The 22,641-nt window shown below is 43.9% G+C and overlaps 1 protein-coding gene and 1 pseudogene across 1 annotated transcript; both read right to left on the reverse strand.

Annotated features, from left to right (window-relative positions):
* The window catches only part of LOC134376077 (E3 ubiquitin-protein ligase TRIM17-like), a 640,782-nt pseudogene that overhangs the window by 507,449 nt on the left and 110,692 nt on the right, over positions 1 to 22,641 (reverse strand).
* On the reverse strand, positions 19,020 to 19,412 carry LOC134375071 (histone H3.1t-like). The gene has a single exon (XM_063093219.1). The coding sequence runs from the start codon at positions 19,410 to 19,412 to the stop codon at positions 19,020 to 19,022; it is 393 nt and encodes a 130-aa protein (XP_062949289.1).

Here is a 22,641-nt window from a genome sequence, read left to right on the forward strand (position 1 = left end):
TGTTTCAAGATCAGAGTTGAAGATCAGTTGTTCGATCATGCCTGAATCTCAAAGTATTATTGAAATTCAGGCTGAGGCATGCATTATTAGCCAGCATTTTATATTGAATTAGTATAGAGTAGGTAGTAACTAGTTTCTGCTCAGAGTCAAAAGCCAATGGAAAAAATCAATGTTTCAACCACTGATATTGTTCTTGATGAAATTTTCCAGAAATTGAGTGCATAGCTTAGACAAATAATTATGTTTCTAAAGCCCACTAGATTTTACTATAAAATAATGGAATAAAAATACCTAAGTGTTTTAAAAAGAAAATTGGCACTAAGCTTAGTGGACTTTCCTGAAAACCATGTGTAAATAATTTTTGAGGTGTTGCACAATTTTCTTTTTGTAACAAAAATAGACATTGGCTATTAGTTTATCTGAGAATATAGTTATGGAATAAGTTTAGAAGAGATTTTTTTAAGCCTTTTCCCACTATTTTGATAGCTAAACTTGAGCCTTGGTATCCATTTTTGAAAGTAAAAGAAGTAGTGAGAGAAAAGAGAATTTGGAATATATATTTTAAAAACGATACTCAGAATATTCTGAGTACCCTTATGTCACCTTTAAAACATTGTTCTAGAGGGTAGAACTGTAAATAAAAACATGTAACAGGTTGAATACAGAAACAAAAGTTAACAAAGAGGTAAAAGATGAGTAATAAAGCCACAGATCCTTATGAAATGAATTAAAAGGGAAAGAGAAGATGAATGTTCAGTTTTGGACATCAAAAAAAAAAAATTTATGAGCTTACAGAATATAATGGTCATGAACATCAGGCTTTGTCTAGAGAGAAAGGAGTTTATAATTAAAAATACTTTAACTTTACACATCAAGAGGGAAAATTAGCCAACTCAGAGTTATGGAATTTTAAGATAATTTGTAAGTTAGAAGGAAAGAGGAATATGCCCTTCCAATATGCCTTATAGAAGAAAGATTGTCAAAGCCTTTCCTTTCTGATTCTAATGGAAAGTGGGGCATTATGCAGATCAGATGCCATAGGATCTTAATTCTCTGTGCTCTGTGTTTGTCTAATAAGGTTGATTCATGAGTTTGGAGGAATAGGTGATGTGTTAGAAATATTCACTTGACTAGTGAATGAGAAAATACTGGGGCCAGTGTGCTTCTTGCCTAACCTAGAGACATTTGCAAGCCTTTAGTAGCAGCCCCCCATCTCACTAAGTTTCCATTCTAGAGTGTGAGAGCAAAACTCCACCTACAAGGGATTTTCTACTTTCTTAGCAAATGGTTGAGATAGGCCAATGGTTCTTTGTGGATTGCACTTGATGCAGGAGTTCTCATTTTTCTCACTCCCTAGGACTGAGGAAAGATAGAGATCAAGGATTTGGAAGATGAAGCTCCTGAAAGGAGAAACTTAAGATCTTTGGGTTGCATAATTAGTAAGAGTAGAGGTCAGAATATACATGAAATACTTGTAAAATCAATTATCAGCAAGAGATTTAGTGTGTCAGAGACCAATTCACAAGGGAAAAAATAGGATGAAATATCTAAAACAAGGGAACAATGAGAACCAAGAAGCCAGTGCACATAACAATGGTGTGGAGCCAAGGCACATAACACTCATCAACTAGAAGTCATGTAAGTAGTAAAGCTTTAAAGAGGAGAAGATCACAACTCTAGAAAATGTATCAGAGAGTTAGGTTTGCTTTGACTGCTAGTTATCACCCTTGCCTCCCACCCCAAGCAATAAAGAAAAGTTTTTTTTTTTAAATGAGAGATTTAAGCAATATTCCATTTTATCTTGCTAAGTAAAAGGAATGGAGTCAGTAGTACCTGGTTTGGTGAAATGACTTAAAAACATCATTAAGGACCTATCAGGGGCCTAAGCATTTTCTCTTTCTCGTTTGGCTCTTCTGGAAGTTTGTCATGGCATCTAATGGCAGCAAGATGGCTACTGAATCAACAGGCACAGTGTCATTATCCAAGGCAGAAGAAAAATCAATGGGCAATTCAGGGGGCAACTGTCTCTTTGTGCTAGATTTTTTTTCTTTTTTCTCCCAGAAGCTCCACAGAGAGAGGAAACTTCCTTTAACCTTATTGGAAAATATCAAAAAAGTCTGGTAAAATAAGTATCTTGATATGGAGAATGGGATAAGCATAAGTGGCTTACATTCATCGTGTAGCCATCGATTTCTACCCTGCAGCTAAACGTGTTGTTACCCCACACACAAAAAAATAGGAGTTTTATTAGCCTTGAACAGAAGATAGTTGGCTTTCGGGTGGTCCACTAACAGCATCTAACACAATGAGCATTTTCTCAAAAAGAGTGGACACTTGTGAGAAAAGAAATGGTGTTTCCTTATAATACGAGCAGATTTCCACATACTTATTAATGTGAAAACTCCTTCTATCAGAGAAGCAAACTTAACCTAATGAAGCATTATGTGTCTGTCACCCAGGACCTCTGCCATCATTCTGAAACAAAGGCCTCGTATAAGTACTTCCGTGGCAGTCTATACTTTGATATCATAAAACTTCTAATTGATTTGTCTATTTACTTTTTTACTTTCTACCAAGCTAAATGTGCTAATATATATCATATAGGCATTTTCTATCAAAATATGAATACCAAGAAACTACCAGCCACTAGGAAGTGGGTGCTTGCATTTTCATAGTCCTTATTTTGATACTAGTTGACAGAGAAGAGGCATTTCATCTACTCCAAAAGATAAAGCAAAATAAGGATGAGGAGTGATAGAAAATATGGGCAATCCAGGAAAGTGTGCTCACGAAATACTGTACTCCATAGGGCATGGCTAAAGGTGAAAGGGGAAACAAGGAAGTGTCTGGATAGGGTTAAGTGGAACCTGAGCAGAAATCAAAATATGTGAGGAAATTTATATGGTGCAAACAAGCTCTAGGTTGTGTATTAGGTACCAAGAGTTCCAGCCTTGGTTTTGATAAATAAGCGTGTCAGGCCATTAATTTTCCACGTATGGTCCACAGACCCCAGGGGGTCTCTAAGACTTTTTCAGGTGTCAGCCAGGCTTGTTGTAAAAAAAATACTAAAAAGCTATTTGCTTGTTTTCATTGTATTGACATTTTCATTTACATTGCAAAAACAATGGTTGGAAATATGTTTCTTTACCAGGAATCAAAATGCGACACCAAATTATTCTCATAATAATATTGAATTCTTCACCATCATACATCCATGGTGTAAAATAAACAAGCAAACAAACAAACAATACAAACAAAAACAAAATTCACATAAATCTGTGATAAACAGCAGTAAAGAATCTTAATTTTATTAAAATGTGTACTATCATTTTAATATTCTATTTGCTACAGTTGTAAGTATGCATAGTGCAATTCTGCTCCATACATGTCTGTACCAAAGTTTTCTCAAAAACATGTGTGTGCATTGTTTGAGTTGAAATCTGAACCGTCTTTTGATTGTAAAAACAGTTTAACTTGAAAAAATGATTGACAGACAAGCAATGATTATTCAGACTTGGTAACTTTTAGACAGTTTTTCAAAAAGGAATGATTGAGCTTTTTACATCAAGGAAATAAAAACTGATAGCACTTGTTGTTAATGATGAGCATTTTCTTTCAGAATCTTCATAGCTAATCTGTATGTCTAGAAATTACTTCCCTGTCTTTTTCCAATAGTAGAAGTTTAGAAAGCTTATATTCACCATTGTGATTTTCCAATGAGGTTAGGATTTTCTGATGAGATTAATGGTGATATTAGCAATTCTGATCTTTTAAATATATATTTTATGATAAAACGTGTCAAGTTTTGTAAGATCTGTATAATTCAGAACCAATATTTTCCAAATGACCCATGAATGATGTTACAAAACCATGTGTTAGTAAAAGTTCCATTGAAAGTGCAAGATGGATCAATGGCTTTTCACGTAGCAGAGTAAAAAGTATATATTTTTAAAATTTCAGACACCACATTACAATTAAACTTTTTAAAAAAATCTACCACATGTTGAGTTTTGCCACAGTGTCAAAGAAGAATATCCGTGATCAGCTGAAAAGAACAGTGGGATAACATAAAGCTGCATCACTCCCATCTGTTACGTGAACACCTGCAGTGAAGAGTGTAGGCAGCCGAGGGCCTTCAGATGCTCTCCCGCAGAGACCCACTGCAGCAGGCAGGCTCAGCCTTGCTCCCTGCCGGCTGCTACTAGACAATGACTGACCAGTATGGGTACTGGAGCCGGACCACTTCTGTTTGAGTTGGGCCTCCTCTGTCAACCTTTTCTCTGGTGCTCCTCATTGGTTTAGCCAAAGATGCACTGATATCTCAGACTCTTCCTTCCAGATCTTTCTTCCTTAACATTTCTTTGGTGCTGGACCAGGATCATTCTGAAAGCTCTCCCTGAATAATATTGCTCCCTTTCTGGTATGTCTTCCAAACAGGTCTCCTTCAGTGCATATTTCTAACTTTGCATCTGCTGCCTGGGGGAACTTAACTTGTATCATTTTTATTTATTCATTTTTTTGCACTCCGGGAAGGGGAAGGAGCCCTTCTGCTTCCTCTGCCCCTTCTTGCCTTATGCCTTCTCCCAGCTCAGGCAGATGCAGTCATGGCCGAAGTTGTGGCCACAGGAGGCCATCACAGGGTCCCTGAATTATTCCAGGGAGATGGAGCAAGTGGCTTCCTCTTGCAGCTTTCTGGCAAGTTCCACAGCATCCATGGCTCCTGGGGAGACACAAGGCAAGAGTTTCTGCTTTGAGCAACCCTCAGAGAGAACCTTCTCATGTTCCCGGAGCTCTGGGCTCACTCCCTGACAATGAGCAGGCTTCCTCTGTGGCCTCCTGCTGGAGGCAAGAACTAAAACTGGGGTCCAGTTAGGGGGTCGGTAGCTGTCATTTTTAGCCTTGCCAGTGACAGAGGCAGAAATGCCCCTCTGGAAACTACAAAGACCCTCCTTGACCAAAGGCAAGCCAGGCCCCTCTGGCCCATGAATTCTAGACCCTGCCTTGTTCTGTCCTCGGCCTGCCCCGCCCAGTCTTCGCAGAGAATCCCAAGGCACCCCCACCTCGATATCTGATCAAGCCTCACCCCCACCTTTGACATCTAAGCCCCTGACCTTCCTGTTAGGCCAGTTTCACCAAAAGCCTCCTACCCTTGAAGTCCCTCTCAGTTATTTCCATCCACGAACCCCAGCTGTCTCTGCTTGATTCAGAGCCCCAACTCTTCCCCAGGGTGACATCCCCATTGCAAAAAGCTTCAATAGTGAGCCTTTTAACAAGTGCCAGAATAATTTTTTCGTTAACAAAGCCCCTTTAAAACCAAGGAAAAGCAGACTGTAAGAAGAAAAAAGATGTCTTCCATTAGGGAGTGAAGAGCAGTTTGGAAAACACACACATATACATACACATGCATGCACAAACATATGCACACACGAATATATGTGTGTACATGGACAAACACGTATACACATATGCATGCATAAACATGTGTACTCACAAACACTCCCATGCTTACGAATATACATATGTGCACACAGCACACCAACTCAGGTGCACACACATGCACAACATGCACACAGTTACAAAGCACATGTAGACAGAAATATACATACATATGCATACATGCAAATGTACAAACGCATACTCAGTCATGCACAAACTCAAGTACACAGAGAAACACATGTAAACACACGCACAGGCACACACATAAACGTGCATGCACATACACACTGGCCCACACACAGACTCACACAGACATGCACAGGCACACACATGCGAGCACACAGGCACCCTTTGGAGTTAGAATATGTAACCCCATGCAGTGGAGGTCCACAGCTTCCCCTGCCTACTTCACGGGGGTGCTGTTGGGACCGAGTTAGGAAAGGGATTTGAAAATCGTTTCCAAACTCCAAGCACCACCCTCCTCTATTTTTCTGCAATATGAAAGTGATGGCGTCTATGGACTCAGACATTTGGAGTCTGTCCCCTGGGAACTTGATCAGCGCTTCCTGCGGGCCTCGCTCTTGGCGTCAGCTCTCTCCCTGGTCCTCAGGGTTGGGGGACGCTGTCTACGCGGACAGAAGCCAGGGATGGGGAGCGTCCAGTGAGCTGGGGGGTCTGACTCAGTCTGCGCAGAGGCTGTCATCAGGGCTCTGGTCACCTTCGGTCCCGGGGATGTTCCTTTGTTAATGCCGGGCTCATCCAGGTGACAGCGGGGCCTGAGTGTCCACGGTTCCCACGTATCACCCTCTGCAGGGACAGGACGGCCTGGCTGCCGGTGTGGATGGCCGGCCCTGGGTGTAGACGGCCTGGCTGCGGGTGCGGATGGCCGGTTCTGGGTGTAGACGGCCTGGCTGCAGGTGTGGATGGCCGGCTCCCAGTGTAGACGACTGGCTTTCCCTGGGCTTCCCGGCTGGAGCTTTTCCGTGGTCTCTCCTCACTAAACACACGAGGACGGGGTCTGGCCTTCGATTCCGTGTGGCCCGGAGGGTGCGGGTGGTGGGCGCGCACAGTTCTCTGCATGAGCGAACAACTGCTGTTAATTCTACTTTACCAACCCCCCTCCCGGTCCCGGAACCCTTTCTGCTGTTTACATCAATGGGGGAATGTGCCTGAGGGTTTCCTTCAGTTTAGAAAATACGATCAGGATTAAAAAACAACAACACGGAAAAAACTTTTAATGAATAATTTCAAGCAGTTGCACCCAAGACAACAGGACAATGAACCCCATAAATAAACAATCCAAATGAGCATTTTACTGCATTTTCTTCATCTGCCCTGTTGTTTTGTCTTGACGGAAGGGTTTTCTTTTTCTGAAAGCAAATCCCAGATATCAGTAGTTTCTAAGATCTGCCCTGTGCCTGGGGGTGTTTGCTGGGCTTCTGCCCTGTGTGGGAAGCCCGATCAGGTGGGGCAGGTGCACAGCAGGAGCTCTGGCCACGGTGCTTGTAGAAAGTAGAGGGAGGCTGTGGACAATGGTGCAGGATCTTGGAGAAGATGAAATGGAAAAATCATCCCATAGGACTGAGGAGCACTTGAGTGCCTGAGACTTTGGACTTCAAGGTCTCACCTCACCCAAGACAGCCTGATGAAGCCAGCGCGCGACTGGCAGCATATCTAGCTCTTTTCTACTTATTTGGTTTTGTGAAGTTGGTATGATTTTAATTTTAATTATTTTTGTTTCTGTCCATGTTTGCTACCATGAGTCTGAGGGGTGGAAACCCTAATTCCAAATCAAACAACTACTATTTGAAATTTACAAAACTGGGTGTAGAAAAAATATGAATAAAATTTCAAAACGCCTCGCTCTAACCAACCGAGATAACTGGCCGTCCTGATGCTAACTTTTTAAATAATGTACATGGGGGCTTCACAGATGTTAAAACAAAAAACCAAAAAACATAAATAGCTAAAAAGCGTTGGGACTTACAGCCACTGTAACAACAGGTGATAAATTGTGGGTAAGTGACTAGACAAAGGGAAGCAGAGGAGGTCTGGGCTTCTTGCTGGTAAATTGTGGGAAGGCAAATACATAAGGAAACATAACAGATAAGGGTCATTTAACAAGACAGATTTACACAGATCCACCTCAGTGCTGTCTCTGTCTTTGGTGATAGGATTGTTCTCATGTGGGAGAGGGGGACACCTTCACAAGGAGGAATTTCCATTCTCCTTTTAGGAAGACAGAGGGAAGGCAGAGAGTTCTTCCTGTGTCTGCTTTTTCTCAGCTTCCTCCAGCTCACAATAATCTTAATGTCAAAGTGGCATATTCTAGGGTGACGTATTCCGATCTCCTCCAGAGGTTATTGTTGAAGATCAACCAAGACAAACACGAGTTAAAGGTGGCAAAGGCAGATGTCATGTGGGTCTACTGCAATAGGGGAAAGAGGCCACTGTGTAGGACTGAGCTCGATTCTGAATATAGCAGGGTCCACAGGGGGTTCACAGCCAACGAACACAGTGAGGCGGTAAGTGCATGGGACATTACTGAGAGGGGACATCAAGGGTAGGGGGCTTCTTGCTAAACTCACCAAACAGACTTCTTGTGAAGGACAGAACACAGACTTAAAAATCAAAGGTGAGGGATGAGGATTGGTATATTAGTCCATTTTCTGTTGCTTATAACAGAGTCCCTGAAACTGGGTAATTTATAGAGAAATATAATTTATTTCTTAGATTTCGGGAAGTTGGGAAGTCCACGGTCCAGAGGGCGCCTCTGGTGAGGGCCTTCTTCTGGGTAGGGAGTCTCTGCAGGGTCCTAGATGGTGCAGGAAATCATGTGGTGAGAATGGCCTGAGCAAGAGAGCTGACCTTCTCCTTACAAAGCCATCAGAACCATGCCCATTAAAACATCGGCACGTTACTCGACAAATGGACCAGTCCATTCAGAGGGCACTGTCCTCATTGCCCCTTAAAAGCCCCACCTTTTACCACCACATTAAGGGTTAAGTTCCAACTTGAGCTTGGGGGGACATTCAAACCACAGCACCCTGATGAGATGTAAAGGGTGGGGGGCTCTCTCTAAACTGACCTAGTGGGACTTTTTGCTAAGACTGTGCTAGGCTGGATGAAGACAGGGTCCAAGGCTGAGGCCTCATGGAAAAGAGGGCCCAGAGGCACCTGACTGAAATTTGGTCAAGGGGTAAGTCTGTGTCATTATTAAAGCTTTGATTTGCTCTAAGACTTATGGAATGCCACAAGTTGTTGCCCCCTCACCATCTGGTTTGTGGGAGCTGAGGGGTGTTTGCACATTTTATAGTGACATTGGCTGGGAGAACAGTCGGCATTCCTGTAAACCTTAAAGACAGTATTGTATGGAATAAAATATAGGGAACACTGAAGGGCATTTGATATCAATTTTTGATATCAGATCCATAGTGCTGTGTGGTGCTGGTGTGGGAAGGTACCTGCTATGGGTCAAATGTGTTCCCCCAAAGTTCGTGTGCTGGAAACTTGACCCCCACTTTAACAGTATTAAGAGGGTGGGAAATCCTATTATGGTACTTGAAAGGTGGGGCCTTTGAGAGGTGATTGGATCATGAGGACTACACCCTCAAGAATGGATTCATCCATTCATGGAGTAATGGGTTACCATGGGTGTAGACTGATGGCTTTCTAAGAAGGGGGCTGTTCTTACCTGTGACACCCTACATCACCAGAGGACCCTGTGGAGAGTCCCCACCAAGAAGGCCGTCACCACATGCACCTCCTGGACTGTGGACTTCCCAGCCTCCAAAACTGTAAGAAATAAATTCCGTTTCTTTATAAATGATCTAGTATCAGGTATTCCATTATAAGCTACAGAAAACAGACTAATACAGGACTCTGGCATTACAGGGCCTGCCCAACTTGTTCTGTCACTGCTAGAGTGAGCAGGACTAAAGCCACCTAAAACTAGGGACCTAAAACTACATGCGCTGTAGGCAAATTTTAAAAGGACAGTTTTCTTTTTGGCGTGTATTTCTGAGTTCCTTCATTTACCATGGTTATTTGATATTTTAAACCTTGATATGGGGCAAGATGACATTATTTACAGAAACGTGAAATTCTTTTCCAGACAGCCTGAAGCTGCAGACTTGCCAGGACGCACACACTATCCAGACCCTGAGATAACCACAAGGATGGGAGCAGAAACCAGGCGGAGTCTTGGTGAGACCTTGCACCCGGCTCCTTGAACGGAGCCCCCACAGCTCGTGTCCCCCTCCATCCTGCTTTTCATTTCCCATGCTCCCTTCCCTCAATCCCCTCTTAAAAAACCCCTCAGTAAATACGAGTCTGGCCTTTCTCCTTCAGGTTTATTGGAGAGATGGTTAGCCTGACATCTCTCCTCAGGTCACTGGTATTTCTGAATAAAAGCTGCCTTCCATCTTTACCACCATTTGACTTTTGAGTGGCTTGTTTTTGAAAAGGAGCAGGCAGCCGGACCCATGCCTGGTAACAACATGACCCTGGTGATTGGCACCCACCTCCTAGTGAGTGCGATGCATGCCCACCTTCCCAGGAATCTGGTGGAAATTATATTATGTCTGGTGTCTGCAGCCCAGAATTTTCCAGCCCTTTTGAAGTAACATGGAGCATGTCCTTGACTTCTTCTATCAGATGGAGATCTTCAGATATCTGGTTCCTACTTTATCAACCCCACACCTTCTCGCAAACCTTGCTCCCTGACCACCAGGTTGTCTCTTCTTTAGCCTTAATATCTTCATGCCTGCCACAATTTCTTACAGGATCTGGTTTCCAGACTTTTTGCTAACTAATGTGATTATTTTTCTCTGTAGTCAAAATAGAGCCTGTGCTGTATCTGTCAGGGTTTTGTTGCAGTAACAGACAACCCTGCATCCTGGAGGCTCACCATAGCAAGGTTATTTCTCACACTTACAACATGTACATCACGGGCTTTGTAGGGGAGGGGGAAAATATCCTATACACTCTTAGATTCGGTGACTGGGGACTGCAAATTAAACTGACAAAAGACAGATTAACAGGAGAAAAGACATACATGTTTCATCTTTTTTAAAAAAATTTACATATGATAACTAAAAAATCTGCTGTGACCAGGTCAGCTAAATTATAGTGCCTTGGGGGATCTGGGATAAGTCAGCAATCATGTCCACCTGTCCTGGAAAACATTATCATAACACCATTTTACTTAGAAGCAGGTATAATGGCACCAGGAAGCCATACAATAACCTAGAATAATCCTCGTGACCTTCATCCTGGATCCCTGCATGTAGGTTGTAACTTAGTAACAATCCCAAATCTATATGTAATGTACAACAAATAGAAAGGTTGATGAAGAGATGAGGTGGGACTGTCTTCTCTCACTGTCCTTTGACCCTTCCTCCTTCTTGTGGTTATAAATGCTAAGTTCTGCTGGTTCTCTTTGGAACTCATTTCTCAGGGTGACCTGACTATGCATTTCCCTGGTTGCAATTGTCATATTAGCTCAATAAATTTTTTTTTTTTTTTTTTTTTTTGTGGCTGTTTGCCAGTATGGGGATCTGAACCCTTGACCTTTGTGTTATCAACAGCCCCCCACCCCCGCAAGTGAGCTAACTGGCCACACTGGCTTAATAAATGCTATGCTTTTAATGTTTGGCCTCAGTTTCTTTTAGGTCAACACATATATGGGAGCTTCACATAAGAGAACTGAAAACCTAAAGAGGCAGTTAGACCCAGGGGCTTCTATACCATTTTCACAAAGAGCAATAAATTGTGGAGAAGTGACTAGGGAATGTATGGGGGAAACTCGTGGTAGACAGACTCACTTCTGGTGATGAATCGATCTCCTCTTCCTGGTACAGGAGAGGGGGCATCTGTACAAATGGAAATTTCCTTTACAAAATTTAAATTTATACCCTGATTTTAGGCAGAAAGGGGGAGGGCAGGAAACTCCTTATGTGTTTGCTGTTTCTCAGTGGCCCTCACTCAAAATAATCAATATATGAAAGTGGCATATTTTAGGGTGGCATGTCCTGATCCATTCAGCCTCCTGGGGGTTTCATGTGACACATGATCACTCAGGAGGCCAGTTCATGGCCTCCACCATCTGGAATGCTTCAGTGATAGGGTTTGGGACACACTATCCCAAATACACATCTTTGGCATAAGGATTATTTTAAGCTGATTATTTGAGGAAATAGCCAACACAGAAGAAACCCTAAAAAGAGAGTAGAAGTTACCCTTTTGTAAGGGAAATTTACATGTATAATGAAAGTCTCCATCTGTAAGAATGGCTCTCTCTTAGCACCAGGAAGAAGGTGACTAACTCACTAGAGACTCTTAGTGAAAACAGCACTGACTGAGCTCTGCATAATGTTCCTTACCTGTGTTTAAGGTGCTTTTCCTGGCCACCTATCCAGAACTAGTCTCCCCTTTCTTGGTTCAGAGAAAGATGGTTATGTAAGTCTGAAGTCAGAGCCACTTCTTGGAGATTTACTCTTGGAGATTTTCCTGAGCATCTCCCATGTGTACAAAGAGGTATGTGTGTTATTAAACTTCTGTTTTGCTCTTGTTAGTCTGTCTTGTGCCACAGGTAGGCATAGCTGAGAATTATGAAGGGTCTGGAGAAAATTATTTTTCCTCCACTTGATATAAACATATTTTTTTCTTTTTTAAAATTTCCTTTTCTTTTCTTTTTTAAATTTTAAAATCATCCTTATTTTTTACTTTTTTATTTCTTGTGGTTTTTTTCCTTTTTTCCCTATTTATTTATTCGACCCTCCATGTACTGGTGCCTTTTGAACCTGAGCAATAGGGCTCTGTGGTGATATTTAATGGCATCTGCTCGATCTTGCTATGAACCTAAAACTGCTCTTAAAAAATAAAGTCTGTAAATTTTTTTTTCTGGTTTGGGAGCCCCACAGACAGTGCATCAGGGAAGGGGAGCCCACAGCAGGGCCTTCCTGGAGGGTCCTGTTGGGGCTGAGGGTGAGGCTGGTGTGTGGTGAGGGTATGGAACTTTCATAGCTAGAACTGTCCATTGACTGGAGCACAGCAGGAAGCTTCTAGAAAGAATCCTGGAACCCTCCTGTTGGCCTCACCCTCTGACCCTTCTTAAGGGACAGCTCATGGTGACCAGCCAGTCCCCACCATCCCAACCCCAGCCACAGGCTTCCCACTGGGCATGAGCCGCTCCACTCCCCATGGCCATCCTGTGGTCTTTGCATGAGATGCAGGTGGACACCTGCCCTGAGCTGGGCCACAAGCCCTTGGGCCTGATAGATAATGTCAGTGCCCAGATCAGAGGGTGGTCACAGAACATCATAATCTAATGAACACACTTGTCTGGTGCCTGGCACAAGGTGGGTCCCTGTGTTCACTATCTGTGGTGGGCTGAATTTTGTCCCCTCCAAATTCATATGTTGAAGTCCTAACACCCAGGACCTCAGAATGTGGCTGTATTTGGAGAAAGGGCCTTTAAAGAGGTGATTAAGATAAAAGGAGGTCATATGGGTGGGTCTTAATCCCATAGGACTGACGTCCTATAAGGAGATTAGGACATAGACAAGCACAGAGGAATCACCATGTGAGGACACAGGGAGAAGACACTGTCTACAAGCCAAGCAGAGAGGTCTTAGGAGACACCAACCCTGCCTACACTTGGATCTCAGACTTCCAGATTCCAGGACTGAGAGACAATGAGTTTCTGTTGTTTAAGCCATCCAGTCTGCAGTATTTTCTTATGGCCACATGAGCAAATGAATGTACGGTCATTACAATTAAAATCAGCATGTAGTATTTCTTTTCCTCCCAGGTTTTGGATTTCAGGAAAAAAGAGCATTTCTTGACTGTTGCTCTGGCGGATGAAGCTGGGAAGGGTGAGAAGGCTACAGAACTGTTGTTTGTGGTGTTTATCATGTGTGGAGAAAGCCAGATGAATACAGTGGGGGCTGAAAAGAACAGAGGTGGGAGACAAAAAGACGGATTAGTCTGGCACTGGGGCCACAATCTTATTGGAACCTGGGGCCCCTGCTTTGTGAGATGTCCTAGTAATAAACATGCCATATGCTTGAAACCAGATTGAATTGTCATTTCTGTTGCTTGTAACCAAGAGTTCTAAGAAACAGAACACAACCTTTAATGTAATAGACAGTGGCTGGATCAGTTTATTCTAATAACTGCAGAAGATAAAGGACTTTAAATGAATGCATTCTAATTCTAGCACACATGGTGAGTCCCAGTGGCCAGTGCCCAGGGTTGTCCCATCAGAGGAAGGGCAGCAGCTGTGCTAGGGGTCCACTCTGACCTCAGGTACATCTGTGCCTATTGGGCAAATATAACAAAAAACAAAATCTCTCCCCAACCCAGAAAACCCCTCCACAGAGGGAGAAGAGAAAGAAAACCATTTTCTTTTTGAGTAAGCATTAAACCAGAACATCATGCGCATCACAGGCAACTCACTAAAAGACTGAAAAGATAAACAGCAACCTCACCCTTTCATCAAGTTGAGTGGATACCACCCATTCAGTACCTCAGGGAGCTCTTGCAATTCAGAGCCAGGTGACATCTGAAGTGAGGCCCATCTCCTTCCAGGCAGCTGGAAGATGGAGTGTTGTCATCACCTCTCGTAGAGTGACTGAGATGCAAAGGATTACTCAGAGCTCACGTATGCAGAGCACTGAGAGGCCTGAAGTGTCTGTCTGCAGGGAGAACTCCTTCAAGAGAGAAGGGTCCCAGGCACAGCACTGGGTCAGGTTTTCTCTCAGCTTTTATTGTACAGGCAAGAAAGTTTCAGAAGAAACACAGGGGGTTAATCAGTCATAGTGAAAACAAACTGGCTACATGACAATCTTCATTAAAGCAGGTGTAACTTAAAATAGTTCAAGAAGTTTACCATCAAAAGGAGTAATAGAACTAAGCTATGTGACATACAAAAACAATGAAATAATCACTATAGCAGTGCTTAGCTCCCTAAGAAACTCAAAGAAACAGCTGAGGGTAAGATGTGGAACATCCCCCAACCACTAACTAGCAGAATAGAATCGAAGGTTTTAGTTCACATACTTTCCCATTATTTAGGTTTAGCAGCACCAAGGGCAACTGCCCCCAGAGCAATCACTTTTGCTGTGTTTCAATTCTCTTATCTACATTGAAGACTTCAGTCCTTTGAAAGTTTTTCTGGTTTTTCCCAATCTTAGCATTTCCATGTGTTTTTCTAAAGAGTTGGGCTATGACTTAAACTACAGGACTTTAGTCCTGCTAAACTAAGGACTTTGGTCCTACTACGCTATAGGCTATGGCCCTGTGAAATACATGTGTTTATTAACGTCAGTGTCCTCCACAAGGTGCTGTCTTCCTCGATGGTTATGAAGGAGATCAGAGTGTGCCATCCCAACATATGCTATGAGTACATAGGCATGGGGATTATTTTGAGCTGAAGACAATTGAAGAAACCTTCTTGGAGCTTCCTTTAACTAAAAGCAGAAACTTTGAGAAATGAGGACTGCCGGAAATCTCCTCTCTAGGGGAGTTTTTATGGCCACTCAGAAGATGGAAATTCTGCACCAAGAAGAGTCTGTACAAATAATCCTTACTAAACAACCCTTGTCTCCTATGCATGCCCTAGTCACCTTCCCATAATTCATCACCTGTTAAAAATGGTATCTGAGTGCCTGAGCCTAACAGCATCGTTGGTTTTTCCTTTTTCTCTGAAGCCTCCGTGCATGTAAAATTAAAAACTTAAGATGAAAAGTGCATGCTTTTTCTCCTGTTAATCTGGCTTTTGTCAGTTTACTTTGTAGGCCCCAGTTACAAACCTAAGAAGGTAGAGGTTTTTTTCCCTTCTCTACAATTACATTTCAGAAATAGCTCCAACTTCCTTCAGGATATATTCCTGAGGTGTCACACTGGCAAGAGGTTTGTTTAGCCATTAACAAGATTTACATACATTTGAATTTGAAAAAGACAGAGAATGGGGCTACTGGTTAGCTCAGTTGGTTAGAGCACAGTGTTACAGTGCCAAGGTCAAGGGTTTTGATCCCAGTGGCAAAAGAAAAAAAGAGAAGGACAGAGGATGAAGTTCTGAAAGAAAGGGTTATTTTGCCTTACAGGGTCTCCGCCTGTTCCTCGTCCCCCCCCCCCCCACAGCAAAATGTGGATATTCAACAAATACTTGCTAAAATACTGCATCAGCCTAGGATTTCAGTATTAATGTTCTGTTAGGGACCCCTGGTTATTGGGCTGAGATGCTATCTTTCCTTTATGGTAAAACAATTGGAAACAGCCTTAATATCCTGAAAAGGAAACACTATAAAATCATTAAGGAGAATCAGAAAGCTCTTATGTATCCTGGTAAGCTGTTAGGTTTACTAAAAGACAGGTCAGACAACATATATGCACATTTCGGTAAAAAGTCATAATTAGATGGTTGTATATGCACCTCTTGAAAAATATACAAGAAACTCCATCTGAAGGGAAAATTAAGGGCTGAGAAACCCCCTCCAATTGAAAAAGATTCAATTTTCACTATATAAACTCTTGAAATTCTTAAATCTTATACCATTTCTATAGATTGTCTTTTTAAAAATAAATAAAATTTTGAAGTGAAAATGTCAGCCATGTCAATTCGGAAACCAAGTCTAAACAGTTACAAGGTGGCTGTCCCTTCACTGTGACGGTCAGTGGCACTCTTTCAGTGTGATGTTGCTCCCTCCAGCCCCCATGAAGTTATTAACATTGCAGAGAAGACGAAAGAACCAGGCACTCCTGAAAAATAGTGTGCTCCATTGAACGGAAAGGAAGACGGGCCCCCGGAAACAGGACAGCAGGGTCACGGCATCTGTGTTCAACCCTGACTCCTAGTCAGGAAAGTCCATTGTGTCGTGTAAAGACAAATCCAGATTGTGACGGGCTGAATGTCTGTGTTCCCCTGAATTCCCTATGTTGAAATCCTAACCCCAAGGTGATGGGGTTAGGAGCTGGGGCTATGGGAGGTGATTAGATCATGAGGTGGAGCCCTCATGAGTGGGATTAGTGCCCTAATGAAAGGGACCCTAGAAAGGGTCCTCACCCCTTCCACCATGTGAGGACACATGAAGAAGCGGCCATCTGTGAACCAGGAAATGACCTTGAGAAACTAAATCTGCTGGCACCCCATCTATGACTTCCAGCCTTCAGAACTGTGAGAAATAAATTTGTACTGTTTAAAAGCCACCCAGGCTATGGTATTTTGTTATAGCAACCTAAACAGAGTAAGACGACATAAGACAGATTAACAGGAGAAAAGCATACATGTTGCATTTTTATATGTACCAGGGCACCTTCACAGGAAAATGAAGACCCCCAAAGTGGTTCGGCCTACGTGTTTACATACCAGGTTGAGCAGAGTAGTGACTTGTAAAAAAGTAACTAAATTATATGAGGCTAAATGAAGATACAAGTTATTTTAACAAGGTGTGTATTTTTCTCAGCCTCAAGTCCCCATCTCTGGTGATAAGAATCTTTCTTGTCTCCTGGTATAGGAGGGGCATGTTTCCCATGGGAGTCACGTCCCCTGCTTTCAGGAAGGAAACAGAAGTGCCTTTTTAAGTGCCTTTAGCTCAAGGTAATCCACATGCCCACCTGGCATATTTGGGGTGGCGTATTCTTTCCTCTGATGCCCAGCCCTCTTTTCCTTCCATTGTTTATTTTCAGGGTTTCCGCTGCATTCTGCTGGTAAACGCTCCACTCTGAGGCTGTCTCTGTAGCATTCAGGGGCTCAAAGAATTCAGTAAAAGGGGAACAAATGTCTACACTTCAGCTTACTATTCCCACATGAGTAGGACCGGCAGGACAGCAACAAAGGCCCCAGTCCTAATTGTAATAGTTTCATATTTTTATAGAAATGATTCAAATTTTCCAGGTGAGACTAAATTGGTTCTCATGACAAACACTTGAAAGCAATTAACTTAAAAACATTCAAGCAATTGTTTCCTACCACAGAGGGCAGCGTTACTTGTTCTGTATTTAGAAGCTGTTTCCTGAGCGACCCCAGTTATATCACAAGGGGGAGAACCCGAGCCTCTCCTCAGTGCTCTCTCCTCTTCCAGCTTTTCTCAAGTCATCTTCTCTCTGCACCACCAAGTTGGTGGCATGGTATCTGGAGAGTGAGAAGGCATCCCCATGGGGCCCAGTGGGTGCATCCCTGTCCTTGGCCACCCTGCCCAGTTCTCAGCACGCCTCTCCAGCTTTGGGTCCACATGGTTTTGAGTCAAGGATTCACATGGGACCTGACATGCATGTTGCCTGCAAACCCCTGGACGCAAAACCCTTGCTGGGCTTTATCAGTCCTGCTGCGCTTCCTGGACAGGTCCATTTCTTTCTGCTCAGAATTAACACTGCCTAGTGCAGAGCTGTGCCCCTTCGGCACAGACAGTCCTGGGGATGTAACACAAATGTGTGTGTTGGAAAGGCTTCCTTGAGTACTATATTATTAGTCTGCTTCTGTTTATAACAGTCTCTGCGTACCGTTTTCTGGACAGTCCTTCAAGGATTTGTCATCAGCTTACTTACGTACATTCGAAAAGTGGAGATTTTAATTGTGTGCGTACTCATTTAGTTGCTATAGCGTTTGAATTGAGTCGGCAGGATATAGGCCGGGCTCAGAGGCTTCCAGATCCCACTATTGCATTCTGAGAGCCTCTTACTCACACCCCTTGCTATTCATAAGAGCACTTTTTACTATCATTGCTTCTACATGCAATACAAGCCTCCTTCACTCAACTGTAAGCCCCTGGAAAACCGAGTGGCCAGTGACAGTAGGGAATGGATTTTACTCTGTGTTCCCAGCACCAGACAGTGCCTGGCTTCCATTAATTTAATAAAGCCTTTAGTGAATAATTGTAATTTGTACTCAAGAAAGAAAATTCTTACATCTGTATCCTTACAGCCATTCTCAAGCTATTCCGACCTAAACGCCACTATTGGGTTCCTGGCTAACCAGCCTGCTGACAGGATTTCTCCTCAAATTGATTCCTCGCCCCTCATCCCCAGATTATCAGTCTACTTTGCAGGCCTGGGAAGCCTGTTTCAACGTGCCGGCATGTGGGCCATCCATGCCAGACACTGCTCAGGAAGTTAACTACCCGGGGTAGAGCAGCTCCTTCCACTTAGGCTGTTAACACGTGACTCTGGACTTTTGGCCTAACTGGAGATGGGCTGAGAACACACACGCCTCTAACCAGCCCCACAGCAGATGGGCCACGTTAACAATGCACCCACTCACTGGGCTTCCAACCTAATTGACACTAAGGGGAGTTAGCGCGCGCCTATCTAGACTGCCGTCTGAACAGATGCTCCAGTTCGTGCAGACAACTAGCGGGGCTCGTAACCTAATGGGCATGGCTGAGTTACCGCAAACACCTCATTAGGTTTATTACCTACCTAATTGATAAGCGAACAGAGAGGACAGAACCGGCTCCGACCGCCGAAAGAAGCCCCCTGGATGCCCGGAAACCCGCTATGTTACAGCCACTTTCTGTACCAAACGGGTGGCTCTGAAAAGAGCCTTTGGAATGACAGGACCTCAGGGCGATCGCCCGTGGAGCCTAGAAAGGCGTCCCGCGGAGGCGGCGGGCCAGCTGCATGTCTTTGGGCATGACGGTGACACGCTTGGCGTCCGCAAACAGCCCCACCAAGTAGGACTCGTAGGCCTCCTGGAGCGCCATCATGGCCGACATCTGAAAGCGCAGGTCTGTCTTGAAACCCTGCGCGACCTCTCGGATCAGCCTCTGGAATGGCAGTTTGCGGACCAGCAGGTCGCTGGATTTCTGGTAGCGGCGAATCTCGCGCAGCGCCACCGAGCCGGGCCGATAGCGGTACGGCTTCATCACACCGCCGGTGGCCGGTGCGCTCTTGCGGGCTACCTTCCCGGCCAGCTGTTTCCGCGGCGCCTTGCCGCCGCCGTTCGACTTCCGCGCCTTCTGCTTGGTGTGATCCATGACCACGAGGGGACTCCCGCTGCCTCAGCTCCAACTGGCGCTGAGCGCCTCAGCGCTCTCGCTTTTATAGAGCCCGCAGCGCTCCCATTGGTTGGCCGCCGCGTGGCGCGACGGCGGGCTATGCTCTGATTGGCTCTTGAGGCGCTCATGCTGGGCGGCCTCTCTTTATATTCCCGCCTCACAGTCCTGGCCACGACAGCCGGCACCTGCGTGTTGGGGGTTGTTCCGGGTAAGCCAGAGCGCTGGACCTCATCACTCGCTTGCAGGCTCCGTCATTTAGTCTCAGCGCTCCCCTTTCTCTCCCTCCTCTCCATGGCTGGAGCCTGTGAAGAACCCTCCAGAAGCTAGCACAACACATTCTACCTTTGCGCACTGACAATGTTGAATTTTCCCCAGCAATGAGATCCTGAAAAACAGCCACAATTAAAAGAAACCCCCAGCCCCTTAAGACCTGCAGAGAACCCCCTTCCCATATGGTCCAAAGGAGGCTCATTATGCTGAGGAGTTAAAAACATGCCTTTCTGGGGTCCACGGTTTAACTCTGTTGGTTAGCACCTGGTGCTGGTAACACTAAGGTCTATGGGTTACAATCCCCATACTGGCCAGTTGCCAAATAAGTAAATAAAAATATGCCTTTCTGGCATATTGACTATTTTAAGGTAGAGACACTTGAGCGTACACACGGCAGCACACGCACACCCAAAACAGCAGGTGCGTAAAGATCGCTTTGACTTTTGTGCTGTTTCTTAAGAGCAGGAGATGAAAGATGCTCTCCCTGTATTGGCAGGAAAGTTACATCGTTCCCAGCAAGGACAGGAAGTTGCAGCCCAGGGAAATCTGTGCAAATTTCGTTAAACTAACCCTTAGTGACTAGGAAGACCTAGTCACTTTTACACAATTGCTCTTCTTTGTTCAACCTAGTTTATGAATACTTAGATCTAGTCACTTCTCACCCAGTTAACCACCCTAGCCCAAGCCTCTTTGCCTTATCAAATTCCACAACTTACTACTGTTTGTCCACCTGCTCCTTTGGGTCTTCATTTCCTTATAAAGGCTCCTGTGACATGTAAAATTCGTGAGTAACCGGCCTTCTTTCCGGGCAGGGAGTGCTTGTCAAATTGGTATTGGCATTCTGATTGGCTGACATCCACAGGCGTTTTATCCAATTAGAGAGCCGAACTGGCATCAGCTAATTTAAATGTGTGATTTCATCCAATCAGACGCTAGCTTTATCTAAGTCCTCATTTGAATATGAGCCATATAAATAGGGCCATTTGTGCTAATAGCTTTTTCAAGTTAATTGCTATCTCCACCTGCAATATGTTTCTGCACCCGGGAAATGTGACTGTGAGTGTGGGCTGCTGTGCTTTCCCGGTAGTCCCCTTCAGCAAGGCACACAAGTCCTTTCACACTTGGAATCTCTCTGACTTCTGCTGCTGCGTCTTTCTTACTCCATCTGGAGAAAGTCCTTTGCTTTTCAGGTTCCTGTAATTAGACTGGGAAATCCAGGCTACTCTCTGTATGTTAAGGTCTGTAAACTTGATGACATCTGCAAAGTCCCATTTGCTGTGTGACGTATTTACAGGTCCCAGAGACTAGAGCATAGACATGTGGTGGGGTTGGTGACGTATTTAGCTGTCATTACTGGAATTACTGGGGATAGATAATAAAAACAAAGCTCGTACCTTCACAGGCGGGTTTATACGTCTTGATAGGATTTACGTCCTCGCCATGAGCACTGCACACATAGCTCAAAAAGGGATGTAACTTCGCTGGAAGCGTTTTCAAGAACAATGTCACGATGAAACGGGGTGTGAGGGAGAACTCAATGCAGAAGTCGTCGGCGCTATTTTGTCTGAGTTTGTCAAGGGCAGGGATGTTTCCTTGTCCCCTCAGAGTGTGGTTGAATGAATGACTATGGAGCTATCGGAGACATAACAGATATTAGGGTTCTGTGTGGATACAGCACGCCTTCTACAGCAGAACATGTCTGCTCTCAGTGAAAAGAAATGAAGACAATAATGAAATCACAGCCTCCTAGAGTGTATGTGAAACAGTCGAGGGAACTTCAAAGAGTTCATGGAAAGATTTATATTATCTTTCAATACGCATCTTTGAAGTACTCTCAGATGCATAGCCATGACTTAAACTATGACCATATGACAGGGTCATGCCAAATAAGAAGGTGACCTCAAAGTCTTTGCAAACTGATTAAAAGGACCAAAAATAAAGTGCTAAATGAGTTATTTTTCTTAAAAATATATGGAAAATTTCAAACATATAGAAAGATAGACAAAATGATGAAACAAACCAGCAAGTGTCAGCCTGAGACCAATCTTGACTCGTTTATTTATTTATTTTGGGCACTGGCCAGCGAGGAGATCTGAACCCATGACCTTGGAGTTGTTAGCTCCACACTCTGACCAACTGAGCTAACTGGCCAGTCCTTGACTCATTGCTACCTCTACCCTCCTCTCGATTATTTTGGAAAAAAATTCAAAAATTGGGTTATTTCACATGTAAATATTTCTCTGAGTTCTCAGGCCATCCAAGTCCACTGAAAGAATGTAGTTCAATATTTCAGAGGTATAATTAATGACATTCATCAACAAATGACAGATCCCGTCTTCTAGGTGTGCATCAGAAACAGTCTTTCTCCAAGAGTATACCACACAGAGTTTATGGTCATGTGAGTTTTCAAAATGGCAATAGCAGAGCAATTTTATGAGACCATTATCAGGAGCAAAGTGTTTTCTCAGAGCCATGGTATATGAGTTTGCTGGGGCTGTCGTAACAAAGTACCGCGGATTGCGGGGTTAAACAACAGAAATTATTTCCTCACAGTTCTGAAGATTGGAGGTCCAAGATCCAGCTGTGGGCAGCTCTGGGACTGTCTGGGGCCTCTGTCCTCGGCTTGCAGAAGCATCTTCTCCTGTGTTTCTCACACTGTCTTCCCTCTGTGCAGGTCTCTGTGTCCAAATTCCCCTTTTTAGAAGGACACCATGTGTATTGGATTAGGGCCCATTCTAATGACCTCATTTTAACTTGATGACCTGTGTAAAGATCCTATCTCTATATAAAGTCACATTCTGAGGTGCTGGGTGTTACGACTTCAACATATAAATTTTGGGGGGACACTTTTCAGCCCATAACACATGGTCACTATCGATAACATCTCATAGAACCACCACAAACAAAGCAAAACGGACCCTAAAATCAGAGCTTTCAA

This window comes from Cynocephalus volans, chromosome 4 (assembly GCF_027409185.1).
Source record: "Cynocephalus volans isolate mCynVol1 chromosome 4, mCynVol1.pri, whole genome shotgun sequence".
NCBI classification, from domain to species: domain Eukaryota; kingdom Metazoa; phylum Chordata; class Mammalia; order Dermoptera; family Cynocephalidae; genus Cynocephalus; species Cynocephalus volans.